Source organism: Manacus candei, unplaced genomic scaffold, assembly GCF_025592945.1.
Source record: "Manacus candei isolate 608988 ecotype Guabito, Panama unplaced genomic scaffold, ASM2559294v1 h1tg000011l, whole genome shotgun sequence".
NCBI lineage: Eukaryota > Metazoa > Chordata > Aves > Passeriformes > Pipridae > Manacus > Manacus candei.
Window position 1 is genome coordinate 19,654,138 of NW_026138059.1, and position 13,906 is coordinate 19,668,043.

Sequence of the window (13,906 nt, forward strand, 5' to 3'; positions counted from 1 at the left end):
ATGTTCTTGTTTAGAGTTGGAAAAAATATTTTGTACTCAAATCTATTAAATATATCTATATTTGCCAGAACGGTGCATAATTACATCTCTGTTTGATGTAAATTTTGTGAATGTCTGTAGCTCTGCACATATTCAGCCTATGCCTAAGCTTCACCCTATTCCTGTGACAAGGTACAATCACTCTGAAGGGATTGAGGAGTGGCAAGTGTGTTCATAATATTGATGGAAGAGCAGTACTGGCTTCTTTGAAAGGCCAACTACAGCTCTGTTTTGTAAAACATGGGACTTTGAACCTTTTTATGGGGTGTCAAGCATTAAAGCACTGAATGAGGGAGTGTTGTGGTTTTACTTCAGCTGGCAACCAAGCCCCAGGCAGCTGCTTGCTCACTCCCCTACCAGTGGGATTGGGAAGAGAATTGGAAGGGTAAAAGCTGAAAAACTCAGGGGTTGAGATAAAGACTCATGTTGTAGGGAAAGCAAAACTGTGCACACAAGCAAAGCAAAACAAGGAATTAATTCACTGCTTCCCATGGGCAGACAGGTGTTCAGCCGTCTCCAGGAGAGCGGGGCCCTATCACACGTAACAGTGACTTGGGAAGACAAACACCATCACTCTGAATGTGTCCCCCTCGAACCCCGCTTTATATACTGGGCGTGATGTGATATGGTATGGCATATCCTCTTGGTCATTTTGGGTCACTGGCTGTGTCTCTGCCCAACCTCCCATGCACCCCCAGCTTCCTTGCCAGTGTGGCGGTATGAAAAGCAGAAAAGGCCTTGGTTCCTTGCAAGCACTGCTCAGCAATAACAAAAACATCTCTTTATTATCAACCCTGTGTTCAGCACAAATCCAAAACATAACCCCATACGAGCCACTGTGAAGAAAATTAATTCTACCCCAAGCAAAACCAGCACAGGGAGACATTTTAGTAATTTTTAAAAAAGCCTTACCAGTTAGCCTAAAGAACTTTAGAACCTTGCCAGAAGCCTAAACTTTATAGATAAGTGTTATTGATAGTACGTTACTATTCTTATACTCCTTTCAGTATTTCAAGAATAAGCCTCTTTAAAAATGTCAAGCAATTGATTGTGTGTTTATGTGCATCTAATAGCAGTCTGTAATTGCTACTGCTTTAAGATAAATTGCTGATTTTACTGTTGTCAACATTCGTTGGAGATGTATAGTAATAAAGTCAGAAGTCTGCTAAAAGAAGAAAAACATATGTTGAAGCTGAACTTAAAGCCTGCCAAATGAAAGCAGAGTAGTCCTCTTTGTTTAGGTTATTTCCCTGCATACTGTGTGTGTATAAACTGGCCACTCGAGGGCACCTTTGTATTTGTTTCAGCTGCAAACTTTCTGGATGGTTTGATAATGCATTCATTAAAGACAGTATTGAACTTTATTATGCAAAGTGGCTATTTTTGCTGTATTGTCTTTCTAAAAAGGAGTCCCAAGATGCACACAATGGAAAGAGATTCAAGAATTGCTAAAAATTAAATGACTGCAAGTCTTCTGGTCTGAAGTGCAGTAGAAATTTTGCCAACATACAAGAAATACGGGAACTTAAGAAACAGCTCCTTGCTTTCATTCTCCGTTTTAGGCAATCCTGAATTAACTTCTTAATCAAAAACCCAACTACTCTTAGTTAAAAATCAAAATTATATATTTGAATGCTAGTTGTCATTCTGCAGTACGTTCATAATGCACACAAGCACATCACCATTATTCTTTTTCTAGTAGTATGTGTGATTGGTTGCAGGGGTCACCATTGGTTTTGTCTGGTACTTTAAAGTGTCAGTAATCAAGAATGTCTTAGTTGACAACTTTCCAGAGCATAGTGCAAACATGTTATCAGAGTAGATCAGTGTGTGCTTTTATACTTGAATTTGAAGTATGCCTGGAAATTGTCTTGGATTTTGATGTAGATATTTAGATGGCTGTCAGCCAGCACCCCCAGATCCTTTTTCCCCAGGCACATTTCCAGCTGCTCTTTCCCAGAAGACCCAAGTTCAGGACCTGGCACTTAACCTTGTTGAATCTTACTCAATTGGCCTTGGCCTATGGATCCAACCTGTCAGATCTCTCTTCAGAGCCTTCCTCCCCTCCAACAGATCAACACTCCCACCCAACTTGGTGTCATCTGCAGACTGACTGGGGCTGCACTCCATCTTCTCATCCAGATCATGGATAAAGATATTAAACAGGACTGGCTCCAATACTGAGCCCTGGGGAACCCCACTAGTGACCAACCACCAGCTGGATGTAGCAGCATTCTGCCCGGCCATGCAGCCAGTTTTTATCCAGCGAACAGTGCACCTGTCCAAGTCGTGAGCAGCTGGTTTCTCCAGGAGAATGCTCTGGCAAATGGTGTAAAAGTTTTTACAAAATTCTAGGTAGACAATGTTCACATGTTTAGCTTTGTCCAGCCGCTCAGTTTGATTGGATTTTTTCATTCAGCTTTCCTTATCTAGCACAGCGTGGTAGATAACAAATTTAACATGATGCAGTGGTGATAAAGCTGTTCAGCAGCCCAACCTCGTGCTGTTGCTTTCATTATATAAACTTAATCAGTTCTTTATACATTGTAATGTGTCTTCTCTTAAAGATTAGCTGCAGGTGTATGCCTTTTGTATTCTTGCTTAGTTGAATATTTGCATATGTGAAGTGTGCTTTCAAGTTCTCCTTTTTTGCCTGAAGTGGTTGTAGTGCTGCTGGTTGTCTTTAAACATTGCGCTTGGGCATCTCTCAACTTGTGCATCCTGTTATATATCCCATGCTAGATAGCGGCTGCATTTCACTCTATCTTCTGCTTATAGCTTGCATGACACCTTTCCATTGGTTCTATGATTCTCTACTTGATTATCAAAACTATAATAATTGCTTTCAGCCCTTCATAGGATTACCTTCTCCTAGGTTAGATAACCCCCTAATTTATGAAGATGGTATTCAGATTGAGAAGAACTATTATGGGAGGATGGAAATTGATGCAAACATCTATAATGCTCATTTTTCCCCTAACCCCCAAATGAAATTCTGCTTACCTGGTTCTGTGTAATGAGTAGCTGTTACCTGCCGTTCACCTGTGAGAGCTATCAAGCTTAAATTCTAAAATCTGAAGCATACAACAGAATGAAAGACACTGCAAACCCAAACCAAGAATCACACTTTAGCAACTTGAAAGTATACCTAAGATGTTTCATTATCAGAATTTCACATATTTGCATTTCATTGAGATCTTAGTAAGGAGCATGATGTTAGAATCCATAGTTCAGTGTCTTATATAGTTACCTTATCATTTTTCTGACATTATTTTTTTTACAATGTGGTGCAGTCTGAATAAACAAGATCCCAATGTTCCTATGGCAACAGAATGCTACCATTTGAGAAACTGCTTCACTGCAGCAAATATATCCATAACTCTGCTAATAACCTGAGGATTTTAAAACAGTAAATTTAGAAATGAGGATTCTGTTTCATATTTCTGCAGGTAAAATTTGGTTTTAAAATTAAACCTTATAAATATCTTACCTGAAGCTCTACACCACCTTCCAGCATAGGCGGAGTTTCTGAGTTTGTAAAAATAATAAATATATATATTCTATGAATATTCCAGCTATATAAGCCAAGGTACTGGTAGGATTTTCTGTAAGAATTAAAGGGTGTTTAGGCATGAAGGTAGAGAGGGGTTTTTTATTAGCTTTCAGTTTCCGTTTAGCGCAAGCTAGTTTTTTTAGGCTGAGTAAAAACATGTCATCTAAATTGGTTATTTTGGCCCAACATAATGACCTGATCTGTAACAGCTTTATTTATTTCTAAATTTTCCTTCTGTATAGTGGAGGTGATACAAGGCAATCTAGAAGTGTCAGCTTTATAGCTCTGAAGATCTTCTACATGTTTGGAAAATTTATTTCAGTTGCATTTTTATAATAAGGCAATAGAAAGATAATGTTTCCATTAAAGTGATCAACTGTGCATAGAGAAATAGGATAGGAAGATGTATGAAAATACATTTAGAGAAATCCTGTTTTCTTGAGCATATATAACTTACACTATTTGGATAATTCTGGAAGTCTAGTGGTATTAATACCAATTTTACATACCAATTCCTTGAAAAGAAGTATGACTTGTCTGGGAGGTCTGTCAACCCACTGTTAAGATGCAGCTTTATATTAACCCTAAGCTCTTTAAGTACTTGGAGTGCTCTTAGAGAAGAATTAATTAGAACTTTAATTAATGTATAACTTCCAGAGTTATTTTGCATTCCTCTTAATAAAAGTATTCTGTTACATTGAACAAGAACAAAGGCACTTTCTTCTCTCCCCCTCCTCTGGGACAGTGTGCCTTCATGCTTCAGGACATTAACATTTCAGTAGTTACACTGGATAAAAATTGAACAATGGATGAAACCTAATTATTTTTCTTAGGCCTGTGATATGATCTTATCCACATTCATTTGCTTATATTCTGTTCTAGTGAGTTTCATTATATAAGTCACACTTTCCTGCCTAAAAGATTTCCTTTAAATCTTGTACTCAGAAAAAAAGGATCAAATATTTTGTCTCCTATTTATGTTTCTTCTATGTTGTGTAATCACCACCACCAAAATTATTGAAAGAAAAGGAATGAAAATCATGTCTCTTAGCCACCTCTGCTCCCTCACTTCCCAGCTGTTCTTGCTTATTTTCTTTCTCATTTCTTTCCTCTGTTTTGTACAGATATCATCATCTGATGCTGCTCAGCCTTTGGCATCCTCTCCTTCTCTGCAAGCTGCTGCTGAGAAGAGCAAAGCAGAGGTATATTGGTTTGGGTGTAACTCTTATCAGGTTACTGCTTTGCACAAATGTTTACATTTCTATAGGATAATTTCACTGAGGTAACTTGAGAATTTGAATTGCTGGTAATACTTTACACATTTAAAATATTTCTCTCCTTTTTTCTTGGACTAGCTAAAGGAAAAGAGCCGATACAGCTGGACAAAGCATATGTGTGATTGTTACCTCTTGATGTTTCTGTGTCAAAATTTTTCTTCTGCTCTGGTTTAGTGTCACAAAACTGTGGAAAAACCGTTTCATTCCCAGCTAATGGGTATGAGTGACATTGTCCTGTCTCCTCAGGCATAATTCTTGATATCTTTTTTTTGTATTACTTGCTTGTTTCAGAATCTAAATTATCAGTATTGTTCCAGCCATTTAATTTGTTCTCCTTGGAGATAAATGTAGAATTAATTAGACTCATACTTCTAGCTGGGATATGTATATATGCTGATGTTACATTAACTGTTTAGAAGGGCCTTTGAAAAACTTAACACACAATTAGTAGATGAGGCATCATTTGTGTCAGCTTTCAGTAACTGTCACAATTTGCAACAATAATGAAATATATTTTTTAAACTGGGAATGCTCTTTCAGATGCTTCACTCTAAATTGAGATTTTATACAGAATATTAAATAATTTATGATCTGATCCTGTCACATTTTTTCCTTCTAAATACAGAATATATGGACCGACATTATAAATTATTTTAGTTCAGCTCTATTTAAACATTAATTAAAGTTTAAATGACAGGGTCATGGACTAGACCACAAGCCTCGTTGAATTTGATGTGTTTTTTATGTTGTAGCAGGAGTAGCAGCAGCCACTTGGAATGAAACTTACCTTCACTTTCTTACCCGCCTCTATTTATGTGTTCTCATTTGAAACTTCCTCTGTGTATCAGTATGCCATGTTGATAGAAATGAAACTTGGGAAAAAACGGAATAATTTTTGCTTAGAATTTAAGAGCAATATGAAACCAATTTCATTTTATTATATTCACAGTGCTTTTTTGACTGCTTTTGCAAGTAATGAAACACTTGAGTTGAAGTTCTGGCATCAATACAGCATCTGAGAAATGTTTTTATTTTGTCTGAATTCATTTTTATCTAATGGAGCTGAGGCAGAAAGCTTGCATATTGAAATTGAGAAGCGTGAAGATGAAGGACTTTTTCTTTTTCAAGTACATGGTGAAAATTAAATGAATAAAAATAAACTCACTGGGAATCAAGAGAGTTCCTGTGGGCTCTGTGAGGTGTGGAGGCAGAAACACTGTAGAACAGTTTAAGTCTCCATGTATTCAGGGTTTTGTTAAGGGCAAGGAGAGGCATGTATTTGTATTTGGTCACCTTTATGGAGTGTTTGCCATATGAAACTTTCTTCAAACCCTCCTCGATCTTCAAGTCCTGAAGATCAAAAGTTTCCAGATACTTTTTCCTCCAGAAGCAAGGTTTTTTAACAAAACATATTTTAGAAAAACATTGGAGTCAAACTGGACATCCTGAAGATGATTGTATGCAAAAACTTAAACTCTGCTTTCACTAAAACGTATTCAAGCAAAGTAAGTGTATTGTCATGGCACTTCCAATGCCCTTTCCCGGGAGGAAAGGAAACAAATCATAGAATGGTTTAGCTTGGAAGGGACCTTAAAGGCCATCTAGTTCCAACCCCCCTGCCTTGGGCAGGGACACCTTCCACTAGACCAGATTGCTCATAACCCATCCAACCTGGTCTTGAACATTTCCAGGGATGGGGCATCCACAATTTCTCTGGGCAGCTTGTTCCAGTGCCTCACCACCCTCACAGGAAAGAATTTCTTTCTAATATCTAAACTAAACCTACTGTAATTCAGTTTAAAGCTGTTCCCCTTTGTCCTATCCCAGTAGAGAGTCCCTACCTATCTTTCCTGTAGCCACCCTTTATGTTCCATAAGGCTGTAAGGTGTTCCTGGAGTTTTCTTCTTCAGGCTGGACAACCCCAACTCTCTCAGCTCATCTTTATAGGAGAGGTATTCCAGCCCACAGTCATCTTAGTGACACTTCTCTTGACTACTTGCTTCAGCAGATCTATGTTTTTCTGATTTTTGGGGGCCCCAGAGCTGGATACCAGAGGAAGGGTCTTAAGACAGCAGAGTACAAGGGGTAGAATCACTTTCCTTGACCTGCTGGTCACACATCTTTTGATGCAGTTGTCTAAAATGTAGAAAGGTTCCTACAGGAGAAGAGATTAGATTTATTTAAATTATTCAACTTGTGAAGGTTGGAGTGGGAAGTGAGGACAGACAATGAAAGACTTTTGGAAAAGTTACTGCTCTGACGGTATATGTGCATGTATATTAGAATGCAGGTTGGTACTAGGATCAGTGAAACAGTAATGGAAGAAAGGCTAAGCTTCATTGAAAGACATAGCTGTGCATTTGTAATCCTGGTTCAAAAAGCCTACAAGTCGCAGGCTATTATGTGACCTCAAAATAAAGCACTGCCCTATACTTGTCCCAGTCATACAGACTTCTCTTGAACACCTTGCACTGCCACAGGTGAGATACAGTTTAGGCAGGGACTCTGTTTTGGAATACTATGTTCATTTTTGTGTTCCTAATGTTCACTAAAATCTAAGTTGGTCTCTGTTTCTTTTTGTCAAAACAGGCATTCTGAATTCCCCCGCTGCAGTTTCATGACTGTGGTCATTGCTTTCTGTTGCTTGTAAGCAGGTGCTTGGTCTGATAGTCCGATTTTCCTGCAACTGAGTGTTCAGGTTGATGAAATAATTCACAAGGTTTAGTGGAACTTGAGTAACCTCAATCCATCTGGTAAATTTGGTGAAAGTTTTGAAAACTGATTATTGGAAGTTGTGAAGAATATGTTACTTGGGTCACTCTGTGCCTGGTCCCCCAGCAAAAAAAAACCTCAATTCATCTTAGTGTTAGAACTATATGAAATAAATGCTATGTTATAAAGATTTGAAAATTATATATACTGGATGTTAAAAAAAAAAGAAAAAAACAAACAATCCTTATTGACACAAACTATAACCTAGTAAGTTATTTTATTTTTAATATTGGAGCTACATGGACAGTTGTCTAACCTCTCAGCCTTCCTCCTAATGTTAGGAAACTTGCTAAACAATAGTGTTTTGTGAAACAAAGCTGTTTCAAAGCTTTGAACAAAGGGATACAAGTCTAATGACTAAAGAACATTTAGGAGTTACTATGTCAATCCATTTTAATGTTCAAATATACTCAGGAGTACTACACTGTAGTTGAACAAGGTAAATGCAGACGGATTACTGGTCTAAACTACTAACACTTTGTCAAAACAATTGCTGGCCTAAAAAGTGCATATTTTCTGCATGTTATTCCTTAATGAATATTTTATGCTTTGATTCAATCAGACTAAGTCTGTAATATTGGCCCATTTGTTCATTTAAAACCAAAATGAAGAAACTTCTGTAATGTCATTATGATGCATTCAGAGTGAAGGCATCTTTTATATTTTCACTTTCTGGAACAACTTAATGTCTTGTGACTCAGGTGGTCTGTCATAGGGCCTAAGGCAACTTTTTACATTCAGAAGTGTTGTTTAAGACACCTAGATTAGCTTTTAAAAATTAGTAACTTTCTGCAGAAAGCTGTGTGTAGTTCTTTGGTCAAGTAACTGACATCTGCCCTGATGAGAGAGGTTATCAGAGTGAACGGAAGTACTTGTAGAGATGGGTTTTCTCTTCAACTCTGCACAGTTCGGGAGAAGCAACACTGTTTTTTTTTTTTCCAGTCTGCTTAGAAGCAGAAATGCAGATGACCAGGTGAAATAGTGCATTTCTTGAATTCTCAAAGTTGCAGTATTTTTAGTACTACTATCTGAGCAAAGTGAGCTTCACTTCTGGAAGCAGAGCAGATAGAGGCATAAGCTCTGATTTAAAAAGGAATAACTGAAGATATCTGTTTATATTCTATATGGCTGTAAACATTCAATATGTTTGCAAATTGGGTACTAGCAAAATGCTTTTTCTTTTTGCAGAAGGAAAAAGAAAAAAAGAAAGAAGAGAAAAAGAGAGAGAGAGAATCAGAAAAACCATCAAAACAGTTAACAGCTGAAAAGGTAAGAAGAGTTTATTTTCTACAGTTATTTAAAAATTGCACATAGTATTAGACATATACAGAGATTTTGGGGGAAATTAATATGTATTTATATATATACACATGTGTGTATATGAATAATAATCTGGTTAATCCACATGAATCATTTACTTGTGCTGTTGCTTGTGTACAAAGATTGGTTGGCCATGTGAAGAGGAACGCGTTTAGGGTAAGATGGGAATTACAAGTTAAGCTTTGTTAAGATTTAAGCTCAGACTAAAAACCTAATTAAGGTTTTAACTTGTACCATTGCTATTCTTGCACAGAAAATTTTCAGTTTTATTGAGTCCTGTATTATCATCTAATACTGTCTTTCATAAGTGAATCCATTTTAAACATCGTTGTATAATTTATAGAATTTAAGTTAAAACTCTAGATAACTTGAAAATATGCAACTAGATCATGTCGCAAAATGTGACAAGCAAACCATTTAAGGTGCTTCTTTATACAGCTATGCTAAAGCATAATGAGCAGCCTTAGCAACATAGGGACAATTAAGATTTCGGGTACACTTCTGTATAGAGTTAATATTAAACAAAAATGAAATGGGTAATTTAAGTATTAGATAGAATAATTTATTTTACTACACGTGTCCTCTCTCAGATTATGTGAATCCATTAATATGTTCTGGTCTGTAGAATGCATTGGAGTCTCCATCTGTCAGTTTATTCCCCAACAGTGCAGTGTTACAATTATGAAAAATGTTGTATATTCATAGACTATGATTGCAGATGTATTTCTAATTCAGTTTTCAAATAGAGTTTTTTTTCATTTTGCATAACAAAACAAGATACAAAAATATATGCATGCTTCGGGGGGGAAAAGCCCCTACCCAATACAAATATCATTTTTCTGAAATTAGAAACCAGTTTTGGACTAAGTTAATGCAGAAGCCAATTTTGTTATGATAATGTGTGTAGCTTCACTGAGGTAGTGGAAAAGGATATCCTTATTCATATGGCAAGAGGTTAAAGCAAGTTTATGGGTGACAATAAAAACATTAGACTTGTTGGTTATTGAAGTTTTACAAGGGCATCCAGCCAAGTTAAATGTTTTATTCTGGTCCTTATAACAATATACTTTAGTTATAAAGGCTAAAAACTTTTCTGTGGTTTGGAAATCTGAACTTCCTAGAGCCCAAAGGTCTACTTTTGGTCTGGGAGAGAGACAGTTTCCCTTTGCAAGGATGCCTGAACCTTGTTACGTGGCTGGTTAGGTGAGCAGAAAGGACAACTGAGCGTAGTTACAGCTGAGGAATAATCCTAATACTTGAAATAAGAACCAATTCAAATACCACTTGTCAGATTTATATTTGAAAAGTCATTAGATTACCAGTTAATGATTAAGCAAATAAAAAGAAGTATTTTGATTTTAACTGCTTGTACTAGAAAATGTGGAAATTGGTAAATATATCTGTATTAGGTAATAGTGCTGTTGTAGCAGCTGCAAAATGTTTGAAATACTTCAGCATATTTTATTTCATTATTAATGTGTCAGCACCGATTGCTCAAATGGAACTCATCTGTGTGTCATCTTTTTAATTTAAGAGATTCTTCAAGCTTGGGATTTTCAGGGCTTTTAAAGATCACTCATTCAAAATAAACTGCTTTTAGACACAGCCTATAAACTTGATATATTTTAAAGTTACAGTTGCTTTCTTAAATCTAAAGGAAAGAGACCTTTATCAAATACTTGTTTCTGTTGGAAAGTGCTGGTGAAATAGAGAACCAGAAGGTTTTATTTTTCTATATGAAATAATAAATTGCTGCTGTTGTGGTGTGATTCTGCTTTAGGGAGCTGATAAACATTAGTATTTCAGTAATAGTGATATACTTCTCATCCCGGTAGAGACTGCCTGTAGACTATTTTAAATATCGTGTCTTGAATCAGGAGAGGAGTGCAGGCATCTTGACCGTAGTGTCGTGTTTTCAGCAACCACATCAAGCAGTAGATGGTTATTTTTCCCAGTTTTCACCTTCCTGGAGGAGGAAACAGAATATGAGAATTCTTTGGACACTTCATACGTAATGTCACTGGTCACTTTTACTGCAGGCATGGTTTATCTCCAGTCTGGACATTCCAGGCTTGGGAAATCAATCAGTTAAAAACACATGAGCAAGGAGTTGGCAGTTCTACCACAGTTTTGAGACTTCTTTTATGTTAAGTTAGTTGAAGCAATGTTTTAACTATCCTGTGAAAGAATCAATAAAGATGGAAAAAATTACAGGTCTTAAACTGGTAGAAGGTTGAATCTAGGGAAGACTTCAGATCTCTTTGCAAGTGTTGTGTACTCCTACCAGTCTTAAGTTCATAGTGACTGCAATTTTATCTTCCGAGTTTAAATTTCTTAGCTCTTTAAACAAGAATATGCATCCTAAAAATTTAAAATGTTCACATTCAATTCACATGTTTTGATCTCTGCTTCATAGAACTGACTAATCTGCTCCTAAATCTGTGTAAGAGTCTTTCTGCCATGACTAACTGATCTTTAGCTAGTCTAATATGATTTCTATTGCATTTTCAAATATCGCTAAAAGCTTGTAGCGTTGGTTTAATAAACTTTTGATCCCAATATTACATTAATGTATCAGGTAATTGTGAAGTAAAAGATACTTTATTGATTATCATGCTATGATAAGTAAGAACAGAAAATCATCTTTTAGCTGATTTAACAATTGTGAGTTTTCTTACGAAGTGGCTTTTCAGTAAAGAAACCTCGTGCTTAAAGTGAGTTTTGTGGGAAATATTTTTATGAACGTTCGAACTGGAGACAGTGATTTCAGATGTAGAGTAGAGTTTCCTCACTATCAGAGAGATCTACTGCAGAACAGTGAGTAGGATACTTGTTTGAGTATTTTTCTGGGCTGTGCACTTTCTGTGACAAAATTACTGAACAGGATCTCACTGTGTCAGCTACCAACTGAGTCTAGTCCAGTGATTAGCATTTTATTGGAAGCCACCAACAACATGATGTTCCTCATCAGATCTACAGAACTCTTAATAAGTGACGTTGCCAAGTTACTGGCAGCTGTAATGTTTTTTTCAGTCTAATTGAAGAAAGTTGTGAAACTTGCATAAGTTACCCAGGGCCCTTCCCCCCCTCTCCCTATGCCATTTCTGCAATTGCAGACCCCAAGTTTCCTCAGTGCTTGTACTTAAAATAACTTTATCTTTACGGTTACTTGGGAGAAACGGAAAAAAAATTGCAAGAAAACTGCTGAAACAATTATTATGCAGTTCATCTTGACATGAAAAGTGGGGCCAGCGGAGCTGAGATGTCCAATCAAAGCCCAGCTTGTTTACAAGCAACACAAATGCCAATTTTAGCAATATAAAAATGTGTTAAATTGCAAGAATAAATAATCAGACGGAGCTAGTTGTGTGCTTCTCAATGACTTAAAAATAAAAGCATAAGGTAGACTGTCATGTAATGAAAGCAAATTTTAGATATTCCATACAGATAATTAAGATTAAGAGATTTTAAATTGACTAACAAAGTAAATCTCATACTTTAAGAACCCATTTTAATAGTGGAGAGGGGAAGAAAGTCTGTAATTTGACCACCAATCTTATGTGTTTCATTGATGGTTACACAAGAAAATCTTTAATTCATAGGTGGGAAAGACCAGCTAGACTTTTGCTAGATTTTTGCTAGCCTTTTTTTAAACTTCATCCTGCCTGCCCTTTTATCAGCTGCTGAGGAGCTTTCCCTTCTTATAAATTACTCTTTTGCACAGCTGAAGTTAATGAAATTTCCCAAATCAGACATGATTCCCTTACCCTTTCTGACCCGACCCCCCTCCGACCCTCGCCTCTCTTCCCTGCTTAAGCTGACTGAGAAGTTCTCCATTCAGGAACAGAGTAAACCACCATTTTATTTCTAGTATGTCTACTGAGTGGAATTTTTGTTCATCTTTAGATGATTGAATGTGCCCTATTTAGAATCATTTGGTGACTTCAAAAAGAAATATGTAGCCTAAATAGTCTACTGGTACATGAGGGAGCTACCAAAGCCTCATAGTAGTTTTTTGAAATAAAGATTTAAACCGTGCAGGTACTTCAGGTGAAGTTCATTCTTGTAGCACAGAGGAGCACTTTAGATAAGCTTCATTCTACTTGTTCATGCAGCATGCTGGAGCAGGCTCTGTGTGCACCCCATCCAACTTGTACCTCTTTTCCACTGAAAGGAAGTTGGAAGGGAAGGACATGGGGTCCATTTAGGTCTTCAGACCGAGTGATCAGGACTATGAGAGACGTAGCTGGGACATGGCCAGTGCGTGAACTGGGGAGATTGTGTGCCACAAGGATAAACAAGAGCTGCAAAAAGTGAACTGAGGATGACTGTTCCCAAGTGATCAAATGGTATAAGGAATAACACTTCGTTTAGTAAAGGCACTCGCATTGCTCTATTTAGAACAGAGAACTTGGATTAAGCTATATGAATGACTTCTTGAGTTTCAGAGCAACTAGGACAGTTCTAGTTTTTTTCAAGACACCTGTTTATGTCCTCGTGCAATACAAATGCAAATGGAAAAGACCTAACTGGGTATAACGTCTTGAGGCTCTGGTGTGCTGCCGGGGTAAAGAAGGAGAAAATTCATACGCTTAAATGTTCAGATTTTTGTAGTACTGAACTCTTTATGTAGCCTAATTTTTACATTAAGAAAACCTGGTCTACAACAATGCTAGCAATCCAGAATTAAGCCAGAAGTTATTTGGAAAACTGTCCATGAAAAACTTGTAAGTGTTTCTGATATCCTAAAGTATAAGGTTCAGCTAAGTCCATGACACTGAATGCTTTGGAAGGGTTTGAGTTCAGCACTGTGTAGCTTTCTCTGGTGCTTGTTTTAGAGATTTCAAATGAGTTGAATACTTTCATGAAAATATTGTGATGTTTTCACTGTAAAATACTGCATTGTTGAGGACCGTAGTTACTGTGAAACCACATCTAATTTCTT

General features: G+C 36.9%; 1 protein-coding gene across 2 annotated transcripts in view; it reads left to right on the top strand.

Annotated features, from left to right (window-relative positions):
* SMAP1 (small ArfGAP 1) overlaps positions 1–13,906 on the top strand; it is an 89,104-nt gene that overhangs the window by 35,882 nt on the left and 39,316 nt on the right. Inside the window, exons 5-6 of one of the 2 annotated variants that reach the window (XM_051777734.1) lie at positions 4,717–4,794; positions 8,830–8,910. In XM_051777734.1, the coding sequence (XP_051633694.1) occupies positions 4,717–4,794; positions 8,830–8,910 (159 nt within the window). The remainder of the gene's footprint in view (positions 1–4,716; positions 4,795–8,829; positions 8,911–13,906) is intronic. The other variant, XM_051777735.1, reaches the window with a different exon arrangement.